Below are 18,209 nucleotides of genomic sequence, written 5' to 3'. Positions count from 1 at the left end.
TTGGATGAGTGATAAATGTATCATACAAAAGTACTATTCCCCAGAGACTGTTTAAAGAGTTTGGGAATCCACTAGTATACCTCCTCCAGGGAAAACAGAATTTGGCTGCAAATTTTTAGCTACTGATAGATCTGGCAGAGCACGGTATTTACAGACTAACTCTGAAGTCACAAAATGGGCTGTCACTTTTGTTCTCCTGAGCTGTCATGCAAAAGAAATCCTATCAACTGAACAAACCCCACACAGATTCTCTCAACGTCCTGCCTAGTTATTTTGAAATATAAATGGCCATGTTCCTAAAAAGACAAAACTTCTAGTGGTACCATTTTATTTCACAACAATGAGAAATATCACAGTGTCCACTGCATTGTGAAATAAACAAAGTGATATAAAAACATTTTTGGCATTTCCATTTGAGTTTTTCTTTTTTATTTTTCAAGTAATTGTGCAGACCCAGAGTTAGCATTTTTGCCTAGGTCTTTAGTATTAATTTTCTTAATATTACCTTATATTTGCACTTTACAAAGTGCATTTACATCCCTTAACTCATTTGAATAAAGCCCCTTCAAATGACTTGCTTTCTGGAAATGGCTTTTTGAGGCTTCTCTTCAAAACCGCTAAACTTTGTGGGCCATTTTGCTCAGTATTGTTCTGTAGAAAGTTTTGTTTTGTTTTGTTTTGTTATTTGAGACAGTCTCAGTCTGTTGCCCAGGCTGGAGTACAGTGGCTCACTGCAACCTCATTCTCAAGTGATTTTCCTGGGTTCAAGCGATTCTCCTGCCTCAGCCTTCCAGGCGCGTGCCACCACGCCTGGCTAATTTTTGTATTTTTAGTAGACACGGGGTTTCACCATATTGGCCGGGCTGGTGAACTCCTGACCTCAAAGGATCCGCCCTCCTTGGCCTCCCAAAGTGCTGGGATTACAGGCGTGAGCCACCGCGCCTGACCGGACAACATTCTTAACCTCTCCACCAAAGAAAGATCCAGCTGAAACTTCAGTAGGCCAGATAGATCCTTGACCTTCGAGTCCCGTAAAATGATGCCATCATGCATGTGATGGCATGTAAGGGCAGTGAGTAGGAGAAAAACCAGTCTCGATGCAGCTTTTAATTCGGTAGTCGCTGAACAAACCCTTCCTGAAGATGTTCTTGGTGTATAGCCACGGTGGAGTCTGACCTTGTTTCCCTTCATTTTAGGCAGGAAGAAGCTGCGACTGTTTGAATACCTTCACGAATCCCTGTGTAATCCAGAGATGGCATCTTGTATTCAGTGGGTAGATAAAACCAAAGGCATCTTTCAGTTTGTTTCAAAAAACAAAGAAAAACTTGCCGAGCTTTGGGGAAAAAGAAAAGGCAACAGGAAGACCATGACTTACCAGAAAATGGCCAGGGCGCTGAGAAATTACGGAAGAAGTGGGGAAATTACCAAAATCCGGAGGAAGCTGACTTACCAGTTCAGTGAGGCCATTCTCCAAAGACTGTCTCCATCCTATTTCCTGGGGAAAGAGATCTTCTACTCACAATGTGTTCAACCTGATCAAGAATATCTCAGTTTAAATAACTGGAATGCAAATTATAATTATACATATGCCAATTACCATGAGCTAAATCACCATGATTGCTAAATATACGCTCATATTTCATGGTTTACTGGCATCGGAAATACCTACAAATTTTAAGGATTTCTCCCTCTGTCTCTTTTTTCCCTCTTCTGAAGAAATTTAGAATTTTTTTCTTAAAGCAAATACTAAAGAGAAAAAAATTAACTTTATTGTTGCTTTTATCAAAGAGCATGTGATCTATACTAACTTGTTGGGAAATTCTACCAATGAAAAAACTTTTTTATAATACTTTGTGAAGATTCAATGAGCAACTTTATTGTTTCTTTTTTTTTTTTTTTTTTTTTTTTTGTGACGGAGTCTCGCGCTGTGTCACCCAGGCTGGAGTGCAGTGGCGCGATCTGCAAGCTCACTGCAAGCTCCGCCTCCCAGGTTCACGCCAATTCTCCTGCCTCAGCCTCCGAGTAGCTGGGACTACAGGCGCCCGCCACCGCGCCCGGCTAGTTTTTTGTATTTTTAGTAGAGACGGGGTTTCACCATGTTAGCCAGGATGGTCTCGATCTCCTGACCTCGTGATCCACCCGCCTCGGCCTCCCAAAGTGCTGGGATTACAGGTTTGAGCCACCGCGCCCGGCCAACTTTATTGTTTCAAATGATCAAGCCCATTTGAAAGTATAGATTAAATGTCCTTGCTCTGCTCTTACTATTCTCTCTCTTTTTAACATTTTTATTTTTTTATTTTATTATTTTTTAAAGAGGTCTCAGCCAAGATAATTTTTTACTTTTATGGATTTAGGAGTACAAATGCAGTTTTGTTGCTTTGATATATTGCATAGTGGTGAATTATATTGCATAGCATCCTCATCACCAGAATAGTGAACATTGTACCCAATAGGTAGGATTTCATCCCTCATACCCCTGCCATCCTCCCACCTTTTGGAGCCTCCCCTGTCTATTACTCCATTCTGTATGTCCATTGCTAAGCTCCCAACTTACCCACTTCATTTTATTTTAAAAATTGTTTCTTTTTCTGCATACTTCAGTGGATGCAAAATCTTTTTCTTTTTTCTTTTCCTTTCACAGACGATGACAGCTTTTTCTGTTTGTTTGTTTGTTTGTTTTTGGCTGCTGACTCCCAAACACAACACTGACAGTGACTTATATTTTTAATTTTTGTAAGAGGCAGATCCTACCTCCGAAGCTCTTTGATTTGGCTTTTCCCACTTCAATAAGCTGGTCTAAATTCTTGCTATCTTCTATGCAACCACCTTCTTCTAGATTAACAGTGCCAGTACAGATGATTTGACTTATATATTGATTTCAGCATTTTCTTGTCATGTACTCAGGTAAGGAAATTCACTCTTGTATATCTGATGGCTTTATAAAAAATCATTTACAAAAAAATGACTGCATATGATAAAGTCTTTGTGCCAAAATGGGTTCATGGCTTTAAAAACATCACTAGAAATGTCTATTCAGGTTCCTTAGCATTTTTTTCTTTCGTTCTCTTTTGCTCTTACCCATTTTTACAACTTAAAGCTTTTTTTTTTTTTTTTTTTTTTTGAGACAGGGTTTCATTCTGTCACCCATGCTCAAGTGCAGTGACGCAAACATGGTTGAAGCCCAGCTAATTTTTTTTTTTTTTGTAGAGACTGTTTTGCCATCTTGCCTAGGCTGGTCTCTAACTCCCAGGCTCAGGCGATCTGCCCAACTTGGCCTTCAAAAGTGCTGGGATTATAGGTGTGAGCCACCGAGCTGGCCCCAAAACTTTTTTAATGTTTAAATTTTACTATTATGCTAAGGAGGAGTTACCCATTTTTTAATTGCCTTTTTTCTTCCTTATTAGAGAGGGGTAAGGAAGAAGACTTGGTCAGCAGAAAGCAGGTCTTAATTGCTTTTTTTTTTTTGCGGGGGGGGAGTTTGTTGCTTTTGAGTTGTTTGAGTTCCTTATATGTATTGGATATTAACCCCTTATCAGATGTCTGGCTTGAAAGTATTTTTTCCCATTCCATAAGTTGTCTCTTTACTCTGGTGATTGTTTCCTTACTTTTTAGTTTGTTTGTTTTAACTACACATCATAAACTAAGGAACTTTTTAGTTTGCTGTAATACCATTTGTCTATATTTAATTTTGTTGTTCATGCTTTTGGGACCAAATCCAACATATCTTTACCCAGACCAATGTCTTGTATGTTTCCCCTATGTGTTCTTCCCTCCCTCCCTCTCTCTCTCTCTCTTTCTCTCTTTCTCTTTTTCTTTCTTTCTCTCTTTCTTTCTTTCTCTCTTTCTTTCTCTCTCTCTCTCTCTTTCTTTTTTTTTTTTTTTTTTTGAGACGGAGTCTCGCTCTGTCACCCAGGCTGCAGTACAGTGGCCGGATCTCAGCTCACTGCAAGCTCCGCCTCCCGGGTTCACGCCATTCTCCTGCCTCAGCCTCCCGAGTAGCTGGGACTACAGGCGCCCGCCACCTCGCCTGGCTAGTTTTTTGTATTTTTTAGTAGAGACGGGGTTTCACCGTGTTATCCAGGATGGTCTCGATCTCCTGACGTCGTGATCCACCCGTCTCGGCCTCCCAAAGTGCTGGGATTACAGGCTTGAGCCACCGCGCCCGGCCTCTCTCTCTTTCTTTCTTCTTTCTTTCTTTCTGAAGGCTGTCATCTGACCCCCCTATGTTTTCTTCAAGTAGTTTTAGGGTTCTTGCTCTTTCTTTCTTTCTTTCTTTCTTTCTTTCTTTTCTTGTTGACAATTTTCCTGAGCAAACTAATGAAGGAATGTTTAAGTTTTTAATCCATTTTGAATTGACTTTGGTATATGGTGTTGAAATAAGGGTCCAATTTTATTTTTCTGTGTGCCGAAATTCAGTTTCCCCTACACCATTTATTGAATAAAGCTGCCTTTTTCTTCTTGGCATATTTGTTGAAAATCAGTTAGATTCATCTTTGGGCTCTCTAATCTGTTCCATTCATTGATATATCTTTTTGTTTTTTGCCAATTCCATGCTGTTTTGATTAGTATAGCTTTGCAGTATAGTTTAAAATCAGGTAGTGTGATACCTCCAGCTTTGTCAACTTCAGAGATCTCTGAAACAAATACCTCCAGCACTGTTCTTTTTGCTCATGGTTGCCTTGGCTTTTTTTTTTTTTTTTTTTTCTGTTTCATATGAATTTTAATTTTTTTTCTTTTTTTAATTTAAATTTTTATTTTGCTTTAAGTTCCAGGATACATGTGCAGAATGTACAGGCTTGTTACATAGGTATACATGTGCCATGGAGGTTTGCTGCACCTATCAACCTGTCACCTAGGTTTTAAGCCCCACATGCATTAGGTATTTGTCCTAATGCTCTCCCTCCCCTTGTCCCCTACCTCCCGACAGGCCCCAGTGTGTGATGTTCCACTCCCTGTGTCCATGTGTTCTCATTGTTCATCTCCCACGTATGAGTGACAACATGTGGTGTTTGGATTTCTGTTCCTGTGTTAGTTTGCTAAGGATGATGGTTTCCAGTTTCATGTCCCTGCAAAAGACTTTTTTTTTTTTGAGACATAGTCTCCAAGGCTGGAGTGCTGTGTCACAATCATGGCTCACTGCGGCCTTAACCTCCTGGGCTCAAACAAACCATCCTTCTACTTTAGCCCCTAGAGTAGCTGGTACCACAGGTGTGCATTGCCAGGCCTGGCTAAGTTTTTTTGTGTGGAGGTAGAGATGAACTCCTCAACTCAAGCAGTTTTTCCACTTTAGCCTCCCAAAGTGCCAGGATTACAGGCTAGAATTTTTTTTTTTTCTTTTTTTGAGACAGGGTCTCTTTCTCTTCCCCAGGCTGGAATGTGGTGACACAATCATAACTCATTGCAGCCTTGACCTCCTGGGCTCAAGCAATCCTCCAACTGCAGTTGCCCATGTACTTTGGACCACAGGCGCACACCATGACTGGTTAATTTTTTGTAGAGATGGAGTCTTTTTTTTGTTTTTTTGATGAAGTCTCACCCTGTTGCCCAGGCTGGAGTGCTATGGTGTGATCTCAAGCTCACTGCAACCTCCACTTCCCAGGTTCAAGTGATTCTCCTGCCTCAGCCTCCTGAGTAGCTGGGATTACAGGCATGTTCCACCATGCCCAGCTAATTTTTTGTATCTTTAATAGAGACGGGGTTTGAGAGCCAGGCTGGTCTCAAACTCCTGACCTTGTAATTCATCCACCTTGGCCTCCCAAAGTGCTGGGATTACAGGCGTGAGCCACCATGTCTGGCCAAGTCTCACTTTTTTGCCCAGGCTGGTTGGTCTTGAATTCTTGGGCTCAGGTGATCTTCCCATCTCACCCTCCCAAGTGCTGGGATTACAGGCATGAGTCACTGTGCCCAACCAAGAGCTGATTATTGAAAAGATCCTGGCACCTCCTGCCCCTCTGTCTTGCTTCCACTCTTTTATCATGTAATCTGCACATTCTGGCTCCCCTTCACTTTCCACCATGAATGGAAGCTACCTGAGGCCCTTACCAGAAGCAGATTTGGCACCACGCTTGTATAGCCTGCAGAAACATGAGCCAAATAAACCACGTTTCTTTGTAAATTACCTGGGCTCAGATATTTTATTGAGCAACAGAAACAGACTGAAACAGTATAAATCCTTGTCTTGCTCCAGATCTTACAGGAAAGGTTTTGAGTGTAATGTTAGCTGTGGGCCTCTCATAAATGACCTTTATTGTGTTGAGTTACATTTCATTTCATTTCATTTCTTTTTTTTTTTTTTTTTTTTTTTTTTTTTGAGAGTCTCACTCTGTCGCCCAGGCTGGAGTGCAGTGGCATGATCTTGGCTCACTGCAACCTCCTCCTCCCAGATTCAAGCGATTCTCCTGCCTCAGTCTCCCAAGTTGCTGGGATTACAGACACATGCCACCACACCCAGCTAATTGTTTATATTTTTGGTAGAGATGGGGTTTCACAATGTTGACCAGGCTAGTCTTGAACTCCTGACCTCAAGTGATCTACTCACCTCAGTCTCCCAAAGTCCTGGGATTACAGGCATGAGTCACCGCAATTGGCCTTACATTTCTTTTTAAAAATTTGTGCTCAAGGGTATCCTCAAAGAGGTATATGCCCTTTATATCTAATTTGGTGAACACTTTTTTGTCATCTTTCTCTGTCTTGCTCTCTCTTGCTCTCATTCTCTGCTTAGAGAGTGGAAGATAAGAGAGTTTTTATCATAAAAGGATATTAAATTTTGTGAAAAGATTTTTGGCATCTAATAGATGATTATATGGTTTTTGCCTTTCATTCTGTTAATGAGGCATGTCACATTTATTGATTTGCATATGTTGAACTATCCTTGCATTCCAGTGATAAAAATATTTCTCAAAAGAAGACATGCAAGTAGCCAACAGACAATGAAAAAATGCTCAGCATCAGTAATCATTAGAGAAATGCAAATTAAAACCACAATAAGATATAATCTCTCACCTGTCAGAATGTCTTAAAATGTTTATTATTATATTTTTAATTGTCCTGTACTTTATTTTAAAACAATGTTTTCAGGAGAAAACAAAAGATAAGTGTTGGTGAGGATGTAGAGCAAAGGAAACACTTGTACACTGTTGGTGTAAATGTAAAATGGTGTAGCCATTATGGAAAACAGTATGGAGCTTCCCCCACCCCAAAAAAAACCCTAAAAATAGAATTATCATATGATCTAGTCCCACTTTGGGTATTAATGCAAAAGTCCTGAAATCAGTTTGTTGAAAGGATATCTGCATTCCTATGTTCATTGCAACACTATGCACAATAGCCAAATTAGGTAATCAACCTCTGCCCATCAACAGATGAATGGATTAAAAAAATGTATTGCATATACACAGTGGAATACTATTCAGCCCTTAAAAAGAAGGACATTCTGACCAGGTGCAATGGCTCACATCTGTAATTCCAACACTTTGGGAGATCAAGGTAGGCAGATCACTTGAAGTCAGGAGTTTGAAACCAGCCTGGCCAACATGGTGAAACTCCATCTCTACTAAAAATACAAAAATTAGCTGGACGTGGTGGTGCATGCCTATAATCTCAGCTACTTGGGAGGCTGAGGCAAGAAAATGGCTTCAACCTGGGAGGCAGAGGTTTCAGTGAGCTGAGATGGTACCACTGCACTCCAGCCTGGGTGACACAGACTCCATCTCAAAAAATAAAAAATAAAAATAAGAGAAGGTAATCCTGAAATTTGTGACAACATTGACGAAATTGGAGAACATTGTGCTAAGTGAAATAAGTCAGGGCCAGAAAGGCAAATACCACATATTCTCATTTATATGTGGAGTTAAAACAACTTATAGAAGTGGAGAATAGAATTGTGGTGACAGAAGCTGGAGGAGGGGGAAATGGGTATGTGATGAGCAAAGGGTATACAATTTCAAACAGGGAGAATATGTTTTCTCTTTTTGTGCATTCTATTGCACAGCATGGTGAATATAGTTAATAGTAAAGTGTTGTACATTTCAAATTGCTAAGTAAACTTCAAATGTTCTTGTCACACAAAAAAGTTAAGTATTTGAGGTGATAAATATGTTGACTAGCTTGACTTAATTATTTCACATTGCATTCATAAATCGTAACATCATTATGTACCCCATAAATTTTTCCCCACGCAACTCCCTCTTTACAGAACCCACAAATCTATACAATTATCAACTGTCAATTTACAACAAAAAAGAAAACTTTAGTGGATACCTTGAGTCTATATTTTCTCTGCATTTCCACTCATGGTCTGTAACTGTGTGGCATTCAACAGATGACAGCCTGAGGAAAATGCCACTTTCCTTAATGATAATAAAAATCTAAAGCTTACACCTCCTACAAATCCCCTTCGTAGTTGACCTTTTTCTTGGGTAGATCCAGGTGCTAATGTTTCTTGCTATCCTGCCATGAAGCCATAGGGAGGTGCTGTTGCCCTGATATCTATCTGGCACATGGTCTCTTCCCTTGAACTAGCCCAGCGGAAACAGTCTAGAATAGAATGAAAACAAAAAGACTTTATAAAGGCTAGAGACCAGCAAATAGTAAACTCAAGAAGGAACCAGGATATAGGCAGTCTGGCTTGAAAGCTATGGCTTATTCTCCACATTTCACAAGGAACCCTGGAAAGAAACCCTTTGTTTCTTTCTTCATGCTTGGCAGGTGAGTGTATATGCCATCTGTATTACCACAAGGCAGGAAAACTTTCTAGACTACATGGGCCACTTCAGTCCAGGCCAAGAGCTCCCTGGGCCTGACCTCTGAGAGTTTAAGAATGCTCCAGTGTCCTCTTTTCCATCATGTCCCTCTCTCTGGTGGTCTTGGGTCCCTTCCCCAGGGACTCTGAGGAAAAGACATGATCAATCCAGAGTGACTGAGGGAAGGTGGACTTGATATTGGCCATCTCCAAGTGTAGTCTATTTCAATCCCTGCTAACCTCAAAGCAGGACTGAGATTTACACCCATGCCCCCACAAAGAAAACACCTTATAAAGCATTAATAAGAAACACAAATTTTGGCTGGGCGTGATGGCTCACACCCATAATCATAGCACTTTGGGAGGCCAAGGCAGGAGGATCACTTGAGCACAAGAGTTTGAGACCAGCCCAGACAACACAGTGAGACCCCATCTCGATTTAAAATAGCAACAACAGTGAAGTTAAAAAGAAACATAAGTTTTACCAAAGATTGAAAGGACAAATGGCCCCTGGGCAATGGGAACTTAAAAAATAAAAATAAAAAAAAGAAAGGAGAAAGGGTAAAAAGGGTGTATCACACAAATCATTCAGCCAACAACTTAATACAATTCCATCAACATTTAGTTCTCCCCTTAGCTCCTCCCGTAACCCATGACAACTTGATGGGTTCATCTTGACATTTCTTCCCCAAAGCCCCCAGTCAGCTCTAATTCTCTTCCCTACATTACACAGAGTTGCTTTCTCTCAGGCAGAAGCCTGGACTCTGCCTTCAACGCAAAAAGCGCTGACCAAAGCCCATTTCTGCAAGCGGGTTCCTCCTTATAAAGACATGCTCATACCAGTGCTCAGAGATTAAAACCCTCTTCCTCTATTATGAAAAATGATGTCCTATTACAAACAGGGTCATTCTTCCCTGCCATGGCGTGTGCACCCATCTGCCAAGGACAAGGAAGGAAGACTTCTTAGTTTTATTCATGGCCCCTCAATCTCTAGTGTATGGTACTCCATCCTCCATTTTGTCACTTTCATCTGGTTGAATGGCTCAGTTAAACTCTTCTCCACTGAGCTGGAGGTCTGAGAAGCAAACTTGACCTACTCACTGTGCAACCCATGGGCAGCTTCCCATTGCTAGTTTTCTTGGCCCAGGTATTATGCATTAAACTTCTGCTTCCATGTGCTTCCTGTCAGTGCTTCCTTTATTTTATTATTTTTGTAGACCCGATTTTATTTATTTTTTAAGAGCTTTATTGAAGTATAATTGATATACAATAAAAACTACACATTTAGTGTATACAATTTCATAAGCTTGATATATGTGTACACCCATGATACCATGACCACTATCAAGGAAATAAACATATCCACCACCTCCAAAAGTTTCCCTGTGTCCCCTTGTGTGTGGAGGGTGGGTCAGGGAAGGTAGGTAGGTCAAGGGCGTCCCAGTAGTAAGAACTCATTTTTTTTTTTTTTTTGACACAGAGTCTCGCTCTATTGCCCAGGCTAGAGTGCAATGGCGTGATCTTGACTCACTGCAACCTCTGCCTCATGGGTTCAAGCAATTCTCCTGCTTCAGCCTCCTGAGTAGTTGGGATTACAGGTGCCCACCATCATGCCCAGCTAATTTTTGTATTTTTAGTAGAGGTGAGGTTTCACCATGTTGGTCAGGCTGGTCTCGAACTCCTGACCTCAGGTGATCCACCCACCTCGGCCTCCCAAAGTGCTGAGATTACAGGCATGAGCCACCGGGCCTGGCCTAGTAAGAACTCTTAACATGAGATCTACCCTCTTAACAAATTTTTAGGAATACAATACCATATTATGAACTATAGGCACTATGTTAGTCTCATGCTGCTAATAAAGACATACTCGAGACTGGGTAGTTTATAAAGGAAAGAGGTTTAATTGACTCACAGTTCCACATGGCTGGGGAGCCTTCACAATCATGGTGGAAGGCAAATGAGGAGCATAGTCATGTCTTATATGGCGGCAGGCAAGAGAGTGTGCAAGGGAACTCCCCTTTTTAAAACCACCAGATCTCGTGAGACTGATTCACTACCATGAGAACAGTATGGGGGAAACCGCCCCCATTATTCAATTATCTCCACCTGGCCCTGCCCTTGACATGTGGAAATTATTACAGTTCAAGGTGAGATTTGGGTGGGGACACAGGCAAACCGTATCAGGCCCTATGTTGTATAGCAGATCTCTAGAACATTTTTGTCTTAGCATCACTGAAATGTTATATACCTTGAGCAACAACTCTCCCTTTCCTCCTTCCCCCCTACCCCTAGCAGTCTCTGTTCTAGTGTCTCCTTCTGAGTATGACTATTTTAGATATCTCATATAAGTGAAATCATGCAATATTTGTCCTTCTTTAACTAGCTTATTTCATTTAGCATAATATTTTCCAGGTTCATCCATGTCATCACAAATTGGAGAATTTCTTTCTTTCTTTTTCACAGTGAATAGTACTATACACACATACACACACACACCACACCACACCACATTTTCTTTATCTATTCATCTGTTGATGGACATTTGGGTTGTTTCCATATCTTGGCTATTGTGAATGATGCTGCAACAAATGTGGGAATGCCAATATCACTTCAGTATTCTGATTACAATTCTTTTGGATTAAATTCTTTTGGAGTGGGATTGTTGGATCTCATGGTAGTACTCTTTTTAAATTTTTGAGGAACCTCCACGTTGTTTTCCATAGTGGCCATGCCATTTTACATTCCCACCGACAATGTACAAGAGTTCTAATTTCTCCACAGTCTTACCAAGACTTATTCTATTTTGATAAAAGCCATCTTAACAGGTGTGAGGTGATACCTCATTGTGTTTTTGATTTGCATTTCCCTGATGATCAGCCATAGCACTTCTTTTAAATCACTGGATGCTCCTCTGAGCTCCACGCCATTGCACTCCAGCCTGGGCCACAGAGCGAGACTCTGTCTCAAAAAAAAAAAAAAAAAAAGAAATTAAATTAAATTAAAATCCACTAAGAATGGCTTGAGGTATATGCTACTTTCATTTTTTTATTATTTTAATTTTGACTGCGGCCTTGCATTTCTTTCTTTTTTTATTTTAATTTTGACTGCTTCTTTCTTTTTCTTTTTGAGACAGAGTCTCACTCCATCACCCAGGATGGAGTGCAGTGGCGTGATCTTGGCTCACTGCAATCTCTGCCTTCCAGCTTCAAGTAATTCCTGTAGCTCAGCCTCCCAAGCAGCTAGAATTACAGATGTGTGCCACCATGCCTGGTTAATTTTTGTATTTTCAGTAGAGATGACATTTTGCCATGGTGGCTAGGCTGGTCTTGAACTCCCAACCTCAAGTGATCCACCTGCCTCGGCCTCCCAAAGTGCTGGGATTACAGGCGTGAGATCCGCCTGGCTTTTTTTTTTTTTTTTTTTTTTTTTTTGAGACAGTGGCTCTGTTGCCCAGGCTGGAATGCAGTGGCACAATCTTGACTCACTGCAGCCTTTACTTCCCAGGCTCAAATGATCCTCTCGACTCAGCCTCCCAAGTAGCTGGATTACAGATGCCCACCACCAGATCTGGCTAACTTTTATATTTTTTATGGAGACGGGATTTCACTATGTTACCCAGGCTGGTCTCGAACTCCTGAGCTGAAGCCATTTGCCTGCCTGGGCCTCCCAAAGTGCTGGGATTATAGGCATGAGCCCCCGTGCCCGGCCTGCTACTTTCATGTAAACAATTTCCTATGATTTTCCAAGATTCAAGTCCCCTAATTCTAGGTTTTTAGAGGTAGAAATCATTCTAAGACTCCTGCTGGTTAGCGTCACATGGATAACAGCATGGTTTAGCTTCTAATTTTTTTCAAGGGATATAATAAATATAAAGTGCACTAATATTTACTGTATGTTGTGATTGATGTATACACCCATAAAACCAACATCCAGACCAAAGTACAGAATATTCCCAGCACCTTCTAATGTTCCCTCATGCCCTTTCCCAATCTATATCAACCTTCCTATCACATAAGTGAATTCATATAGTATGTAGCGTGAGACTCCCTCTCAAAAGAAAAATCTTTAAATATCTGGTAGAATTCAGTGGTGAAGTCATTTAGTTCTGGGCTTTTACTGCTGTTTTGTTGTTGTTGTTGTTGTTTTGGTTTTTTTTGAGACAGAGTCTTGCTTGGTCATTCAGGCTGAAGTGCGGTGGCGCGATCTCGGCTCACTTCAATCTCCACCTCCCGGGTTCAAGCAATTCTTCTGCCTCAGCCTCCTGAGTAGCTGGGACTACAGGCGCCTGCCACTGTGCTCGGCTAATTTTTTTGTATTTTTAGTAGAGACTGGGTTTCACCATGTTAGTCAGGATGGTCTAAATCTCCTGACCGTGTGATCTGCCTGCCTTGGCCTCCAAAAGTGCTGGGATTACAGGCATGAGCCGCCGCGCCCGGCCTTTTTTTTTTTTTTTTTTTTTTTTTTATTACTAATGCACTCTCTTTACTATCATAGGTTGTGGTATTATATTTTTATTTATTTTTTATTTCTGTATTTATTTATTAGAGACAGGGTCTCAGTTTGTCACCAGGCTGGAGTGCAGTGGCGCCATCTCAGCTCACCCAAATCTCTGTCTCCCAGGTTCAAACAATTATCCTGCCTCAGTAGCTGGGATTACAGGTGCACGCCACCATGCCCAGCTAATTTTTGTCTTTTCAGTAGAGACGGGTTCGCTATGTTGGCTAGGCTGGTCTTGAACTCCTGACCTCAAGTGATCTGCCCGCCATGGCCTACCAAAGTACTAGGATTACAAGTGTGTACCACTGCGCCTGGCCTTATATTTTTAAAAATTGGTCTTTGTCCTTTCTTGGCATGCAGCTCCTAAAACCCTTCAAATTTCCCCGAGTGATAGGAGTATCTTTTTTATTTCATTTTATTTTTAGAAAGATCTTGCTCTGTCATCCAGGCTGGAGTGCCATGGCGTGATGACGTCTCACTGCAGCCTGCCTTCGTCTCCCAGGTTCAAGCAATCCTCCCACTTCAGCCTCTTGAATAGTTGAGACTACCAGCATGTGCTACCATGCCCAGCTACTTGTTTATTTTTTTAGTAGAGACGAGGTCTTTCCATGTCGCCCAGACTGGCTTTGAACCCCTGGCCTCAAGCAATTCTCTGGTTTCAGCCTCCCAAAGTGCTGAGATTACAGGCATGAGCCACCACACCCTAGCAAGAGAGTATCTTTTACTATTTTTAACAAGTCCCCTTTTATCACACTGAAGTTTATGCTAATGAGATGACTTAGGGTGGGGCCTCTAGATAGCCTAAGGATGGGGCGTGTACCAGAAAGAGCCAGTGATTAAAGGGTGTGAATTTTCAGCCCCACCTACAGCTGTGGAAAGGAGATGGAGACTGGAGATTGAGATCTTTTTAAATTTTATTTTATTTATTTTTATTTTTTTCTTTGAGATGGGGTCTCACTCTGTCACCCAGGCTGGAGTGCAGTGGCGTGATCTTGGCTCACTGCAACCTCCGCCTCCCAGGTTCAAGGGATCCTCCTGCCTCAGCCTCCTGAGTAGCTGGGACTACAGGTGCCTGCCACCCCGCCCGACTAATATTTGTATTTTGCTAGAGAGGGGGTTTCGCCATGTTGGCCAGGTTGGTCTCGAACTCCTGACCTCAAGTGATCCATCCGCCTCGGCCTCCCAAAGTGCTGAGATTACAGGTGTGAGCCACTGCGCCCAGCCAGAGATTGAGCTCTTTAGAAACTCTTGAACATTGAGATCGGGAAAGCTTCAGCTTGGTGAAGACATGGACTTGCTGGAAGGGTGTTGTTAAATTAAACAGCTGGTCTCTATTGTTTCAGGTGTCCCAAATTCCTTCTAGATGTCCAGAATAAATTATAGGAATTTGGACCAGTTGAATAAGTGGGCAGTGTTAGTGCTTGTTCATACACCTGGTCTCTTTGAGGATTTAAGTCACAGTCAGGTCTCCAGTTGATGTACGTGTGGGTTGGGGTACCTTCTTAAGGTGTGAAAACATGGATCCAGGAGTCTATTACAACTCCAGGCTTCAGTGGGCACTGAGATCCCGCATTAAAACATTTTTAACAACTGTATTTCTTGACGTTTCTTGACCACAAATCTAAGCTCAAGATACCTTAGATTTGCCCTTGCAAAGTGATGAAAAAGTGTTTTGAGTTTGGTGGATGGCTGCCTCTCTCATTTAGGCCTGGGTGGATTTTAAGGGCATGGATAGATTCAAGAGAGAAAGAGGACTGCAGGTAGGGATTGGCTGTGCTTTGCCATGGTTGTGTGAAATAGAGTACTTCAATAATTTTCTGGCCAGGCTCGGTGGCTCACGGTTGTAATCTTAGTGCTTTGGGAGGCCAAGACCAGCCTGGCCGACACGGCAAAACTCTGTCTCTACTAAAAATACAAAAATTATCAGGGTGTGTTGATGTGTGCCTATAATCCTAGCTACTTGAGAGGCTGAGGCACGAGAATCACTTGAACCCAGGAGGCGGAGGGTTCATGCCGCTGCACTCTAGCCTGGGTGACAGAGCAAGACGGTCTCAAAAATACAAAAATAAATTTTCTGTCAGGGGCAGTCCCAACTTACTCCAGCCATGAATAAAGAGCAGAAAGTGGAAGATGAATCTGTAGCATCCAGTTTTCTCAGTTGTGGACCACAAGATTAAAAACCCAAAAACGGAGTGCCACATGAATCTGTTATGTAACATATTCATGGTGATCTTGAGCCAATAATTGGTGCCAGAGAAGTAGACGTGGTTCAAATAAGAGATATTTGCAATTTGTGCAAGAACAAAGCTTTGCAAAATGTTTGGATTAGCTGTCAGAGGTAGCTTTATTCTCTACAGCTGTAGGAGCTAGGGAAGATTCTCTTTGACAAGTAAACCCATCTGGGATCTGCAGTGGTGAATTAATCAATGAGAGGTTGATGAGTCCATATGCAGCTCAAGTAAGCAAATGGAATTTCTTATAATAAACTTTTTTTTTTTTTTTGGTTGTTTGGGGTGTGTGTGTGTGTGTGTGTGTGTAAGAGACAGGCTCTCGCTCTGTTACCCAGGCTGGACTGCAGTGGTGAGATAATAGCTCACTGCAGCCTTGAATTCCTGGGCTCAAGCGACCCTTTCACCTCAGCTTCCCAAGTAGCTGGAACTACAGGTGTGCACCACCACATCCAGCTAATTTTTAATATATATATATATTTTTTTGGTAGAGACTAGGTCTCCATACGTTGCCCCTGTTGGTCTTGAACTTCTGGCCTCAAGCAATCCTCCCACCTTGGCCTCCAGAAGTGTGGGATTACAGGTGTGAGCCACTGTGCCTGGCTAATAAACACCTTATGATGTAAGTGAACCAATAAGATTTTATATAACCAGCATGTTTTACATAAGCAATTAAATTCTAGCAAGTCATGCAGTGCAAGATCACATTTACAAGCTTTGCAGTCAGAATGCTATTTCTCAGAATATTTTGTTTCTTCTCATTAACTGAGTAAAAGCAAGAAAATTGATTGGGATACTGTGAGCATCAAGTAACCAAAAAATTCTGACATGAACTGGTTTAAACAATAACATTTATTATGCCACTGACCAAGAAGTCCAAACTAAGAGTGGGCTACAATCATGATACATTCTTGCTCTGGCTTCAGTGTTAGTTGAGTCTTTGGTCTCCTATTCTTGCCACTGGCCTTCACACTGCAGTTCCAGATACATCTCAACACAGCAATGTTCAGAGGCAGAAAGGGTCATTTCTTTTTTTTCTTTTTCTTTTTTTTTTTTTTTTTTTTGAGATGGAGTCTCGCCCCGTGGCCCAGGCTGGAGTGCAGTGGTGGGATCTTGCCTCACTGTAAGCTCCGCCTCCTGGGTTCACGCCATTCTCCTGACTCATCCCGAGTAGCTAGGACTACAGGCACCCGCCACCATGCCCAGCTAATTTTTTTGTATTTTTAGTAAAGACGGTGTTTCACCGTGTTAGCCAGGATGGTCACGATCTCCTGACCTTGTGATCTGCCTGCCTCGGCCTCCCGAAGTGCTGGGATTACAGGCGTGATCCACCGCGCCCGGCCAAGAAGGGTCATTTCTTCCAGTGTCTCCTTTCTGGTCATGAGGAAACTACCCAGAGACCCCCAGAACACATCTCCTCATGTCTTAGTGACCAGACCTGGCGCTCATGCTCAGCGCTGAATCAATCACTGGCGAGGAGAAGGGGACAGCTGTGACTGATTCAAACCAAATAGAATCTATCTCTGGAGGAGGAGAAGGGTCACTGTAGGAGAGAAGGACACACACCTAAGTAAAATGAGTTTTTCTTGGAAGGAGAAAGGGAGTAGTGAATATTGAGTAGGAAACCAACAACTTTTGCTCTAGTCCACCTCTTCGACTGCTCATGTTTTCTGAAAACACTTAAAAAATGTTCATGCCTTTGTGGAAATTATTCAAATACTCTTTAAGGGATGGCAACCCTAAGTCTCATCAGGTCACTACCTCCAAGCCCAGGATTGCAGTGAAACGTTCAGTCGTCTCCTCTGATCCATGACTGAATTTGCTCTTCCAGCAATGCAGCAGTCCAGCAATAGACAACAATATAAAGTCTGATCTGGAAAGGAGAGGAGCAGAAAGCAACTCCCACTTATCTATAACACATATTAACACATATCTTATCCAAGAAAATGTGGGACATATACACCACGGAACACTATGCAGCCACAAAAAAGAAACAAAATCATGTCCTTTGCAGCAACATAGATGCAGCTGGAGGCCACTATCCTAAGTGAATTAACCCAGAAACAGAAAAGCAAATACCGCATGTTCTACTTCTAAGTGGGAGCTAAACAATGGCTACTCATGGACATAAAGATGGCAACAGTAGCCACTGGGGACTACTAGAGTGGGAGGCAGGGAAGGGGGTAAGGGTTGAAAAACTACCTATTGGGAATTATGCTCACTACCTGGTTGACAGGATCATTCATTCCCCAAATCTCTGCATCACACAATATACCCCTGTAACAAACCTGCACATGTAATGTACCCCCTGAATCTTTTATTTATTGTTTATTTATTTATTTATTGAAACAGAGTCTTGTTCTGTTGCCCAGGCTGGAGTGCAGTCCAGCTAATTTTTGTATTTTTGGTAGAGACAGGGTTTTGACATGTTGGCTAGGCTGGTCTCAAACTTCTGAGCTCAGGTGATCCACCTTCCTTGACCTCCCAAAGTGCTGGGATTACAGGTGTGAGCCACTGTGCCCAGCCCTGAATCTCAATAGAAGTTGAAATTATAAATAAGCAAGCAAGTAAGTAAATAAAACACGTGTCTTGTAAGTAAATAAGTAAAACACGTCTTTTCCAACATCACAGGAGTCGTGAGATTCCTGCCTGAGAGCGGACATTCTTTGGTCATCCCCTCAGGCTGGCCCTATTTCCACCGTCTTCAGGGAATACTCTTTATCATATCCTCCATAGGCCCTGCT

General features: G+C 42.0%; 1 protein-coding gene across 4 annotated transcripts in view; it reads left to right on the top strand.

Moving 5' to 3' along the window:
• LOC105493837 (Spi-C transcription factor) overlaps nt 1–1,647 on the top strand; it is a 33,726-nt gene extending 32,079 nt beyond the window's left edge. For all 4 annotated transcript variants that reach the window (XM_071071250.1, XM_071071249.1, XM_011761774.3 and 1 more), the window contains one exon: nt 1,197–1,647. In XM_071071250.1, the coding sequence (XP_070927351.1) occupies nt 1,197–1,624 (428 nt within the window). In that variant the 3' untranslated portion in view covers nt 1,625–1,647. The remainder of the gene's footprint in view (nt 1–1,196) is intronic.
• Nucleotides 1,648–18,209: the final 16,562 nt, after the last annotated feature.

This window comes from Macaca nemestrina, chromosome 10, assembly GCF_043159975.1.
Source record: "Macaca nemestrina isolate mMacNem1 chromosome 10, mMacNem.hap1, whole genome shotgun sequence".
Lineage (NCBI taxonomy): Eukaryota > Metazoa > Chordata > Mammalia > Primates > Cercopithecidae > Macaca > Macaca nemestrina.
The sequence above is the reverse complement of the archived record's forward strand: the minus strand, read 5'-3'. Positions and strand labels throughout refer to the sequence as shown.